Consider the following 12,111-nt stretch of genomic DNA (forward strand, 5'->3'; position numbering starts at 1 on the left):
TTGGCTGGGGGGCGGGGTTGGTACCAATTTATTACCATTTTTCAATTGAGATGTAATCTGCCTACAAGTAAATGCAAAGATCCTAAGCGTCGAGTTCAAAGAGTTTTGACAATTGTCTACCTCTGTGTAACCACCGCCTGAAAGAAGATACCGAACATTTCTATCACTCCAGAGCGGTCCTGCCTGCCACTTTTCAGTCAATTCGTCCCATCTCCAGAGTTCTGAAGGGTCTAAGTACTACATTGTGTTTGCGTTTTTAAGATATCACTCTGGCTGCGGCGCAGAGGACGGCTTGAGAACGGCAAGGAGATTATGGCACAGGCCAGGCGAGAGATTGGACCAGTTTCATAGAGGTCGCCTAGTAACCAGCAAGCGTTGTCCGAGGATTGACGGCTCTGCGAGGGGGAGGGAGAAGCTCCGCCCCATCCGCGAAAGAACCAGTAGACAGTGCCGTCTCACGTCGGGGGGCGGGAGAAGGCTTCTTATTGGTCGGTTCTCCGGAAGCGACGGGATTCGGAATCTCGCCTAAAGTCCTGCGACCGCCGGATGCCTGTGCGTGCGGGGTCCGTGGGGGCGGTACGCGGAGCGAGGTGCGTGGCGCGTGGAGGGCGGAGCAGGGCTGTGCGGCGCGGGCGCGTTCATTTTCATCTGGTCTGAGATTCCCTTCCCGCTGAGCCTCAGTATTCCCCCTTCGCAGTAGCGGAGCATGCTCCTCACGGGGCACCCCAGGCCCTACCGCGCAGCCCCATTGCCAGCCTGGTGATGAGAGGGGTGGGGCTCAGCGATTGGGACAGGATGGAGGGAGTTTGGGGATCCCCACCGCTCCAGGCCCCGATGCGTGACTGACCGTCCGGTTCCCAGAGCCCCCGGCGCAGGCCAGGATGTTCGTCTTGGTGGAGATGGTTGACACCGTAAGGACCCCCCCGTGGCAGTTTGAGAGGAAGCTCAACGACTCCATTGCCGAGGAGCTGAACAAGAAGTTGGCCAACAAGGTACTTGGGCCCGCGGGGTTGCTGGGAAGTGTTGGCAGCGCAGGGCCCAGCGCCCCGTCCCCTCGCATGCTGCAAGTCTGGTCTTGGTCATGCCAAGTCTTGGCCTTGGGCAGGTAGCTTATCTCAGAACTGGGTTTCCTCACCTGTACATGGTTATTTTACCCTACAAAGATGTTGGAAGGAATAAAAAGAAACTGGGTTTGAAAAAGGTCCTTGTAACTGCCAAGTCCTAGATTCCACACTTCCAAATTACTTTGCAATCTTGGACAAGTCATTTACCCCCTCTGGGTCTCTTCCCATTTGTAAAATGGGAATAATAATTGTTGTGCAACCACACATTGTTTTTGTGAAGATGGACGGTTAGGAGATTTAGCCATTCGTTCCTACAAAAAAATAAAATGTGCACCTTCTGTGTGCCAGGCCTGCAGCCCTAATGCCAGCTCACCAGAGGCCTTCCCACGACATTTTCTGCAGTAACTCTCCTTAGTAACTCTTTCTCTTGCTAAGAGCACTTACCACACTATTTTCTTATTTGTTTACTGGGTTCCTGGTTTTCTTTTTCCTTCTCCATGAGGGCAGGGACTTTTGTCTTCTTCCCCATGGTATCTCCCATATTTAGCCAGAGCCTGGCACAGAGTAGATGTTCCATAATTATCTGTTGATTGAATGAATGAAACAGACAAGGTTCTGACCTGTAGTGTGGTGGGAAAAGCAAATGTGAACGAGAGGATCCCACAGTCGAGTGTGATGACAAGTCGAGGTGAAGGCTGTGAAGGACAGGCATTCACAAGCCTGTGGAAGAAGGAACTTCACCTACAATGAGAGAGACAAGTGGCTTTGTTAGGGAGATGGCACTGGAACTCGAGCTGAGATGGTGAGGAGGAGCTAACGAGGTAATTAGTTTTTTTGTGGTGGGAGGGGCTGGGCAGGGAAAAGAGCTGTGCAGGCAGATGAAACAGTATGCACAAAGGACCTGAGGCAGGAGGGAATATTGTACCTTCGTGGCATGGAGGAAGCTGGTGTGGCTTGGGCAATGTGGAAAGGTGGCTAGGGGACTAGCCATAGGGCCTGCAGGAAAGACTTCATGGGGTATTGTTTTCATCTGTTAGAACTGCAGGAGGTGATAGATGGGAAGGAGCCAGCAGAGAAAGATTGGCTGCCTTTACACAGGAGATAGTTCCCTTCCATAGAAGCTGAGGTCAAAGAAGGGGGTGTGCAGACCCGGGGAGCTGGTGGTGGTGGGAAGAACTCATGGAGTCCTTGGTAGATGGTTTCTGGTTACTTTGTGAGGTAGAAGTCTAGGGGGTATGTGTGGGGACAAAGTGAACACAGAGAGGGATGTGCAAAGTCCAAGAAAGGAATGTAGTCCCTTTGTGGCTTGGGTCCTTCAGTGACCTGTTTAGACAAGTCTTTCTGTATTGAATCATTGAGTCATTTGAGAGGAGGCTGCACAGGGAGATCCATGGTCTAGCCAAGGGCATAGAGCTTTTGCTGGACTTTGCCTCATTGCAGTGAGGTCTGGCCAGGACTCTTAAGTTCTCTGTGCTTCTTGCTAATCCCTGAACAGTTCTGCAAGGTCTGTAATTGGGAGGTGATGATGCTCGTGACAGATTAGCAGACACCAAGCAAGCAGCTAGTTGTTTGCAGCGCCATGGGGTGGGAATGGGGTGTGGGATGTACTCTGCCTGTTCTCTGCCCAGTCTTGGGGACTTGGCCATGTGTCACCTTACCAGCCTCAGTCCCTGTGGCCATATCTGTGTGTCTAAGACTTTTTGAGCAGAATAGAGATTAGCTGTGGTTCTGATGCTCACTGAGCTCTCATATGGACTGGGGACCTTGGAAAGTGTAGGTTTAACCAGGGATTCCCCTACGCTGAATGCTACTAGTAGTAATAGTGATCCTTGATTATTATTATTTCTAGCATGTGAGCCAGGCACTGGGATAGGAGTTTCCCATCCATTTTCTCTCTTTATTTAACAATCCCGCAGCGATATGTCCATTTTTGCAGATGGGGAAACAGAGGCTCAGAAAGGTGATGTTGGAGGTCATGCAATAGGTGCTGGAGCTGGCATTGTAACCTGGATCTGCCTTGTCACCAAAGGCCATATTCTTTCCATAGCCCCACATTCTTCCAAGGTTCCTTACTTGTGGTTACTTTAAGCAGTGCCCCAACTCATTTCCAGCTGTAAAACACGGGCGATCATACCTGCTCTAAGGTGGTGAGGGTCTCAAGAGAGACTTCCTGGGAGCTGGGCCTCGGGGTCACCGTGTGTGTGTGTACGCATGTATGCACACAGGTCGTGTACAACGTGGGACTCTGCATCTGTCTGTTCGACATCACCAAGCTTGAGGATGCCTACGTGTTCCCAGGAGACGGTGCATCGCACACCAAAGGTGGGTGCACTGTCCTGCATCACTGGATTTCAGGGGCTCACTTGTCAGTGGTGGGAGTCCTGGTCTGGAGGTTGGGAGTCCCAGGGCCTAGTCCTGACTCTGCCAGCAACTGCCCGGGTGATGATGGGCAGGATCTTCCCCTCTCTGGGCCCCAGTTTCCTTCCTCACCTATAAGAAACAGGAGGCGGACAAGGTGATTCCGAAGGCGTCTCCAGCTCTGTGGTTGTGGCTCTGTGTGTCCCCTTTGACATCGTCTGCTCCTGATTTCTGCTCTTTGCCCAGCCCTCGGTCGCTCATTTTGGTGCGGGGAGACGGGCCAGATAGGCAAAGACAGTTGGAGAGATTGTTGCTGGCTTAAGAGTGGAGAGCAGAGGCTGGTTGAGGGGGAGGGACTCTGAGGAATACTAGGACAATAGTGGTTGAAAGTGTGGCCTCTGGGTTCCAATCCCAACTCTGCCACATGTTTGTTGTGTGTCCTGAGCAGAATATGTGATCTCCCTGTGCCTTGTGTCCTTCCGTGTAGAACGCAGTTAACAGTATTTTTCATATTACAGGACTGTGGTAAGGATTACTAAATTAATAATATGCGTAGAACTCTTAGGACAGGACCTTGGTACATTGCGAGTACTCAGTGCTCATTGACTTGAATTATTTCTCCCGATTCTGTGCATCAGCCAGGTGGCTTCTTCTGGGCCGGCTTGGCCAGGGCTAGATGGTGTAGGGTAGCCTCACATGTCTGGTGGTTGGCAGACTGGTTAGTGGCTGGGTGGGGGCCTCAGCTGGCATGGCTCATCTCAGCTCAGTGCGGTTCTCACCTTTCAGCAGGCTAGACTGGGCAGCAGGAACCCCTGCTTATATCCCATGGGCCAAAGAATGTCACATGGCTGAAGGCAGTGGCAGGGGATGGAGAAATAGGCTCCACCTCTTGAAGGAGGAGCTGTCATCACTTTGCTAAAGGGTGTGCACCCAGGATTTAGCTACCAGACCCGGAGGGTGTGAGGGAGGGAGTGGTAGAGGGAGGGTCACCTTGAGAAGAGATCTTGGAGGGAGTGGGGCATTCTTCACGCTCATGCCCGGACCCAGCCAAATCAGAAGCAGATGGCATGGGGGCCATTTGGGTGGTTCAGGGACTAGTCAGAATGTAGGTACGAGACTTGCCATGTCTGTCTCAGACCGACTGAGGTGGGGCCCGCAGAGGGTTTAAACTGGGAACCGGGTGATGCTCACGTGGGGTCACAGCCTCGGCACAGGCACAGAGATGTCTGAGCATTCCAGAACGTGCCAGGAGGCTGCCTGGCGTCCCATGTCCAGGGACCCAGAGACTTAATTAGCTCGCATGGATGCTGTCATTCTCAGCAGCGAGCCCTAAGGAACAGGCTGTTTGTAAGGACTAGGAGAAGCTTCATTAGCAGAAAAATAAGACAGTGCCACCAGGGCCTCTGTCTACAGAGAAGGGTGCTGTCAAGACGAGCTCAGTCTCTGCCCTCGGACTGGGGCCTTGGGTGTCCAGGAAGACAAGAAATAAGAGGCACCAGAAAGTCAAGAAAAACTTGGAGAAAAAAGTTGAAATGAAAGAAATTCTGTCCATTCATTTGGTTGTTTCCGCCACTTGGTATAAGATTTTACTTGATTTTCATTACTGCCCCCTGTTCACCTGGGTCCCCCATTTGCTTGGGAATGAGGTATGAGGTATGGGTTAGACCCTTCACATGGACCTAGATTTGAATTCTGGCTCTGGCCCCCCGCACTGGGAGGGGACCTTGGGCAGGTGACTCCACCTCTCTATGAAATGGGGCAGCTGTAAAACTTCTCATGGCCCAGTGAGCACCATGCAGGGTGAGTTGCTAATCCGTGATGGGGATCAGTCGCCCCGCTTCAAGGCTGACCAGCAGCCCAGGCCCCCACCCCCCCCAACCAGGGCTGTGGCCTTGGGTGTGCTGACGGAGGGCCCAGGACCTTGGTTCCAGCTTCACTTTGAAGATTTTTCGTTGGCCGATTGTTTCTTCTCCTTCTCCTTCTACCTCTGCCCAAGTCAGATTCCTCTACTTCTCTAAGCCTCGGTTTCCACATCTGGAAAAAGAGTATAATGATAATAGCACCTACCTCATAAAACGAGTGTGAGGAGTACGCGAGAAAAACCAAGTGCGGCCTTTGGCACATGGTAAGCGCTCACAAGATTTAGGCCTTTGTGATTTTGTGGCACTAGTCCCAATTGGTCAGCTTTATCTCTTGCCACCTGGCACGAGCCCCGTGTGCTCCATGCCCTCCTCGCCGCCAGCGGGACCTGGCTGCCCCTGGGAGACCCCGCTTGACCTGCCCTGCTGCTCCCGCCCAGGCCAGATGGGGGCCTTGCTCTGAGCTCCAGGGCAGCCTGTCTCCATGCCTGCCCTTTGCTTTGTTCTTTTTTTTTTTTAAGTTGTGATAAAATATATATATAACATAAATGTTATCATTTTAATCTCTTTTAAGTATACAGTACAGTGGCACTAAGCACATTTGTATTGTGCAGCCATCACCATCCATCTCCAGAACCTTTTCATCACCCCAAACAGAAAACTGTACTCTCTAAACAGCAACTCCTGATGTCCCGCTCCCCTGGCCCCTGGCAGCCTCCACTCTGCTCTCTGCCTCTAAGAATTTGACTCCTGGGTACCTCATATAAGTGGAATCATGTCGCATCTGCCCTTTGTGGAAACTCAGTACGTCCCGAGGCACATCTCTATTTCTCCCGGGACAAATTTTACTCAGGCAACAACAAGGGCAGGACTTCCCCTTTCTCACTGTCCTTCACACCACCCCGTTGACTTTCCTGGCTTCCCATCTGCAGGCCAAACATCCCCAGAACTTCAGGTGGGGCTCTTGGGAGGGTGGCCCCCAACTCAGCCCTGTCCTGGCTGGCCCTCCAGCTGGTCTGCGGCCTTTTGTTTTTTAATTGAGATGTAATACACATACCATAAAATTCACCCTTTGAAAGCTTATAGTTCAGTAGCTTTTAGTATATTCACAGAACTGTACAACTATCACCCCTGTCTAATTCCAGAACATTCTCATCACCCCGCAAAGAAACCCCATACCCATCAGCAATCACTCTCCAGTCTCCCCTTTCCCAGCCCCTGGCAGCCACTCATCTACTGTCTGTCTCTGGATTTGCCTGTTCTGGACATTTGGTAGAGATGGACTCATAGAGTATGTGTGTGGCCTTGTGTGTCTGGCTTTTTTCATGTACCATGATGTCCCCGAGGCTCATCCGTGTGGCAGTGTGTCACTACTTCTCTTTTTTGAGGTTGAATAATGCTCCCTTGCACGGATAGACCGCAGTGTGGTCATCCAGTCATCTGCCGATGGTGACCTAAGTTGCTTTCTGTGTGCTTTTGGATGTGGTTCAGACAGGAGCTCCGCGGGCAAAGGATCATGTTGTCCTGTCCCCATAAGGCCAGTGCCTAAAGTAGGCCTGGCACAGACCTGGTAGCGGCTCCATGGGGATTTATTAAACTGAACCGATGCTGTGTCATATGGGTGATAGGGTTTTTCTATCTTATGGGTAAGTGACCCCTGGCCGCCCTCATCTGCTCTCTACAAGGTCAGCATGAGGATCTGTCATCATGATGGCTCAGATGTCTCGTGTTTGTCTCGTCACAGAGAGGGAAGGGACACTAGCTGCCCCCTCTTCTTTCCCTACACCTTCCTGCCCAGTGGAGCCATGTGGTGGCAGCTTGGCAGGGAGCCACGGGCCACGTGGGCCTTGCTGTCCTTGGAGTGAGGCTGGCAGACCATGTAGCTGAGGGTGTGCGTGGCAGAAGCCTGTGTTTGGGGATTAAACCTGTCTAAGGAAGGCAGATTCAACCCTGTAGCCCTGTTCAGAGTGACTCGGCATCTCTCTGTGGCTGAATGGGGCAGAACAGCTGTGTGGCTGAGTGGGTTACGCAGTCTCTGTGACAACTGACACAGGTAGATTGTGATAGTGATAGTCACTTGTGACCGGCAGGGGGCAGCCTCATAGTTACTCTGCAGCCCTGGCGGTGTTCAGGCCAGTGATGGACGCCCCTTCAGGGTTTAAGCAAGGGGCACGAGTGCATTGGTGATGGATTCTGCTAGGCCCTGGCGTCAGAGTCTGTGATGTGGGCACCAGCCTCACCTGACATTTTCATTGGGGTCCAGTAATGGGGGCCCCCTAGGGCAGGGCCCGCAAACCCACAGCCGTTTTCGTTAGGTTATCAGCTCTGCCTCCTTAATTTCGGGGAATTTTTAGCATTCCGTTCCAGGTCAGAGCTAGGCCTGGGGCAAACTTCAATCAGTGGGAGCCGGGGAACTCATTTCCAAACCTTCTGCCCTTTTTAGAATTTAAAGGAGAGAGCCTGGAGGAAGGTTGGTCGACTTTGGAGTCGTCAGTGGCCTAGAATCTGGGCTCAGGTGTCTTATCTGACAGATTTGGGCCCCAGCCCTCAGTTCCAGGGCTACTGCTGCTGGCCTCTTATGGGGCCAACCTGTGGCCTCTCAGGGGACAAGGTGAGGGTCCCTCCAACTCGGCTTCCGGGTCTGGGCCCACATGGGGACTCTGCAGGGACTGCCAGGCTGGCTCCCGGAACAGCCACAGGGCCTCCAGGTCCGTGTGTTGGCGAGTACGGGCTGGCGCTGGAAAGCACGCCGCCCTGGTCGAAGCGCCCGTTCCTCCTGCGCCACCGTCCCTGACGTGCTGTCTCCCCTGCAGTCCACTTCCGCTATGTGGTGTTCCACCCGTTCCTCGACGAGATTCTGATTGGAAAGATCAAAGGCTGCAGCCCGGAGGGAGTGCACGGTAACGGGGCCCTGACTCCTCGGACGAGGCCTGGGAGCATGGTGGGGGCGGCGGCCAGGCCAGCCCTCCTCCCTGTAGCTGCTGTGCCGGCCCGTGGTCGGGAAGGGTCAGAGGTAGAGGCAGCATCTTCACGTGGTGCCAGAGAAGCCTGTGCGTGAGGGGAATACTCAACCCCCTCTCGCGTTCGTGTGACAGCGACCTCAGCAGCCGTGAGGCTTCACCATGAGGCCATACCTCAGGACCTCAGGAGCTGGTGGCGGTGACCCAGGGTCCTTAGCACCCACTGGTCCATGTTGTGCGCAGTGTCCACCTCAGGTTTTGGTGGCCGCTCAGACTGTGTGAGTGGCATAGAGGCTTGGGGCTCCGAGGTGGGAAAGGGACTCAGTTTTCCATGATGACAGCTGCCCCATGGGTAGCACGTGGTAAGGGGTTTGCCTCTTGAGTATCCAGACCCTTCTCGGCTTAACCGTCCACCGTGAGTCCCTGTCCCATGCTATCACTTTTCTGTTTTCTCTAGTTTCTCTAGGCTTCTTTGATGACATTCTCATCCCTCCAGAGTCCCTGCAGCAGCCAGCCAAGTTGTATCCTCCCAAGGTTAAAGTGACTCTCAGAGGAACTCGGGGCTCTCCGAGGGACAGTCCTCACTCTTCAGGGTGGCCCTGGGCCCGGCGAACTGATGCTGCTGGTCTCTGCCCGCTCTCCAGCCTGCACTTGTGTTCTAGAAGCACCGACCTGCCCGTGCTTCCCACGCTGACCATGGTGTCCGTGTGCCCGGGCCTCTCTCCAGGCTGTCGGGCCTGATTTGCAGTTCGTACGTTGTAGGCAGGGTACCGTTCACTGCCGGTTCACTAGGCTTAGGTTGTCCCTGCAGGAATCACCTCAGAGATCGCTTCCCTCGAGAGCCTGGCCCTGACTGGCTCACCTTCTCTCCTCCCTAGCACTTGAAAGTGAGGGTCCTGGGCTGGCTTGTTTCGCTCTGCCCGTCTCCCCCGTTGTCCCTGTCCCCACCCTTGGCCTGCTGCACTGCAGTTGTCTGTTTCTGTGCATCTTGACGGCCCACGGCGCCCAGCACAGGACCTGGCACAGAGGAGAAGCAGGATGCATGCCGGGGCTGCTGCCAGAGAGTGGCTCCCACTGTGGGCTCCGTAGGGACCCCAGGGCTGCCCTCGCTGGTTCAGCAGACAGCTCTGGATGGGCCTGTGCAGGGCTGGGGACAGGGTCTGTGTGTGATTCCAGAACTGGTCAGAAAACCTGGCCCAGCTTGGCTTCTCCTCTCGCCAGCTGTGGCCTCTCAGGCACATGACTCCCCACCCTCCTACTGTCCTCTTGAAAACTGGGAAAGTCTTCCACTATGGGTGGAAGCGGATGTGGAGTCACACCGTGCAGAGCACAGAACAGCCGTCACTAACACTGGGGGCCAGCCGTGGGTCTGTAGGTGCCATTTATTGCCTCCCCAGCATAGCCCTGTGAGTGTGGGCCCTGCTACAGTCCCTTTTTTTACAGATGGGGACCCTGAGGTGTTGGGGAGGTTGGGCCTGGCCCCAAAGCACAGCAGGTGGGTGGTGCAGCTGCTGTCTGCATCTGGCATCAGCCTCTGAGAGGACTGTCAGACCTAGCAGGGAGGGAACCCCAGGCAGCAAGAGGCCACCTTGAGGTGAACTCATGCTCTGCTCTCGAGGCTTCTTCCTGCTTTGATGACCTGAGGAAGCCTGTGACTGCCTGTCCAGGGCCCCCGTGGTCCCAGCCTGGGTCCTGGCACCCGAGAGGTCCTGCTCCCGGAGGGCCCAGACTTGGCCCAACCTTACTTCTTGCACATGGTGCTGGACCTGCTTTCCATCCAAAATGATCTCAATGTGGTATTGGATTTTCCTGCGGGGGGGATGCTGTGGGAGGAACCCCCAACCCTCAGAAGTTCCCCATTGCCTAGTTGTTGCCTTGACCTGGCCCCACCCAGTGACGAGGCAGAGCAGGTGTGGGTGTGGGAGTACGAGACGGAGGAGGGAGCCCACGACCTGTACATGGATACCGGCGAGGAGATCCGCTTCCGGGTGGTGGACGAGAGCTTCGTGGACACGTCCCCCAGCGGGCCCAGCTCCGCCGAGGCCACCGCTTCCAGTGAGGAGCTTCCAAAGAAGGAGGCTCCGTACACGCTTGTGGTGAGGTGATCTGATGTGCAGCATAAACCCCCGAGACTGTGGTGGTGGCCGAGACTGTGGCTGCCGGGTGGCGGGGATTGCGTGATGACTTGGGTTCTGCTCCTAGACCCCCCACTCTTCCAGCAGGTCAGGGTGCGGGTCCTCGTGGGGTCTTGGGCAGTCGCTTCCCCCTGGGGATCCTGTTTCTCTAGGCTGGGGCAGTGATCCCCGTGGCAAGGTGATAAAGCTGCCACGGCTATTGGGAGAGTGGGTGAGTCACACCCCAGCCCGAAAGAGAACAGCCCAAGCTGGATGGCAAGGCCACTGGAAACGGGCCTAGGGAGAAAGAAACCAAGGAGGGGGCTGGGGGCGGGTGAGAGCCCCAAGGGCAAGGGTGAGGCTTCAGGGAGTGACCCCGAGGGCTGCTGCCAGAGCCAGCATGGGCCTGAGCTGGCAGAGAAGCTGCGACCAGCCCAGATCTGAGTTGGATTCCTTTTGTCTTTTACCCTCATAACTCAGTGACATATCAAAAGTGGGGCTTCAGGGGCCTTCTGGTGTTATATGGGCCCCAGGTTGCTCACTTTGGGGGCAGCAGTGTCTTACACAGAAACCCAGGTGGCCCAGGGCATCTCCTCTGCATGCATTTGGCAGCTGGGGCTCAGGGTCACTAGGATTTTCTGGCAGGATGAGACCACAGGTGGCTCGAGAGGGCACGCTCAGGACTGGTCTGCTCTCAGTGACAGCAAAGATGTGTTTGGACAGGCCCAGGGGTGAGCAAGAGTCTCTGACCCTGCTGAGGCCTTGGGGCCAGGGGCCGTGCCCTCTGTAAACCGGCACTTCCCAGGCCTCAGCAGCTGGGGCAGCAGAGGGGAGTTTGGCCGTGTGCTTGTGTGTATCAGCTGGGAGCGCTGGGCCTGCTGGCTGCCCAGCACAAAGGGCTCCTTTTGCCTCCTGTCCAAGTTGGCTCAAGCCCTGAAGGTAGATAAAATGTACCTTCCTGTCCCCTCTCCCCTTGGCAGGGATCCATCAGTGAGCCGGGCCTGGGCCTTCTTTCCTGGTGGACCAGCAGCTAGCCCTGGGCTTGACAGTGGCCTGATCCGCAGACCGCACCCCAGCCCTCCAGGGGGTGCCATGACGACAGCCTGTGCTCAGGGGAGCAGGAGGGCAGGGGCCGAGAGTGCCCTGCCAGCTTGTCTCCTCCCCCACCCCCCTGGCCTTGGTCCTCTTCCCAAAGTCCTGCTCTCAGTGACAACAAAGACTGTATTTAATAAACAATGGCGGCATCAGTTGGGGAACCACTGTCTCAATGGCCATCAGGTCACTAACTTGCCGCACCTGGGACGGCATGTCCTTCCTCTCCCCACCTCACTCGCGGAGACGGCCCCACCACAGACGGCAGGACTTGGGGACTGCATGATCCAGGCTGCCTCAGACCGGGCTTTGAGCCGGTTGAGCTTGGCGGCTCCATAAAGTGACGCGGAGCGAGGCTGGCCTGTGGTCGCTGCCTTGGGCCCCAGAAGCTGCCAGTTGCTGAGAAGAGTCTGACCACTAAGGGACACGCACCTTCCTTCCCACCAACCTGCAGAAGGTGGAGGCTGTGGGCTTTGCTGGCCCAAGGCGAGGGCTGGGGACCAACTCTGTCACCCCACCCCACCAGTAGGAAGCCTGGGGCTAGGTGTCACTCTCAGACCTTGGCCACACCGGGAACAATCCTGTGGGTCTGATGCACGAGGGCGCGCACCCCAGTTTATGCAGCACAATGGCTTTGCCGGGTTCCTCCTGCCCCTTCACCCAC

At 55.3% G+C, this 12,111-nt stretch overlaps 1 protein-coding gene across 6 annotated transcripts; it reads left to right on the forward strand.

The window, feature by feature from the left end:
• Positions 1-477: 477 nt before the first annotated feature.
• POLR3H (RNA polymerase III subunit H) lies at positions 478-11,865 on the forward strand. 6 transcript variants are annotated; one of them, XM_039863349.1, is made up of 7 exons: positions 478-590; positions 862-992; positions 3,290-3,386; positions 8,095-8,181; positions 8,738-8,762; positions 10,136-10,342; positions 11,336-11,865. In XM_039863349.1, the coding sequence occupies exons 2-7, from the start codon at positions 882-884 to the stop codon at positions 11,784-11,786; spliced, it is 978 nt and encodes a 325-aa protein (XP_039719283.1). In that variant the 5' UTR covers positions 478-590; positions 862-881; the 3' UTR covers positions 11,787-11,865. The 6 variants fall into 6 exon arrangements, with proteins under 6 accessions (XP_039719283.1, XP_039719279.1, XP_039719284.1 ...); XM_039863345.1 differs by having other exon boundaries at positions 8,699-8,762; positions 11,336-11,850; XM_039863350.1 differs by having other exon boundaries at positions 479-590; positions 8,699-8,762; positions 10,136-10,337; positions 11,336-11,528.
• Positions 11,866-12,111: the final 246 nt, after the last annotated feature.

This window comes from Pteropus medius, unplaced genomic scaffold, assembly GCF_902729225.1.
Source record: "Pteropus medius unplaced genomic scaffold, Ma_sr-lr_union100, whole genome shotgun sequence".
NCBI classification, from domain to species: Eukaryota; Metazoa; Chordata; class Mammalia; order Chiroptera; family Pteropodidae; genus Pteropus; species Pteropus medius.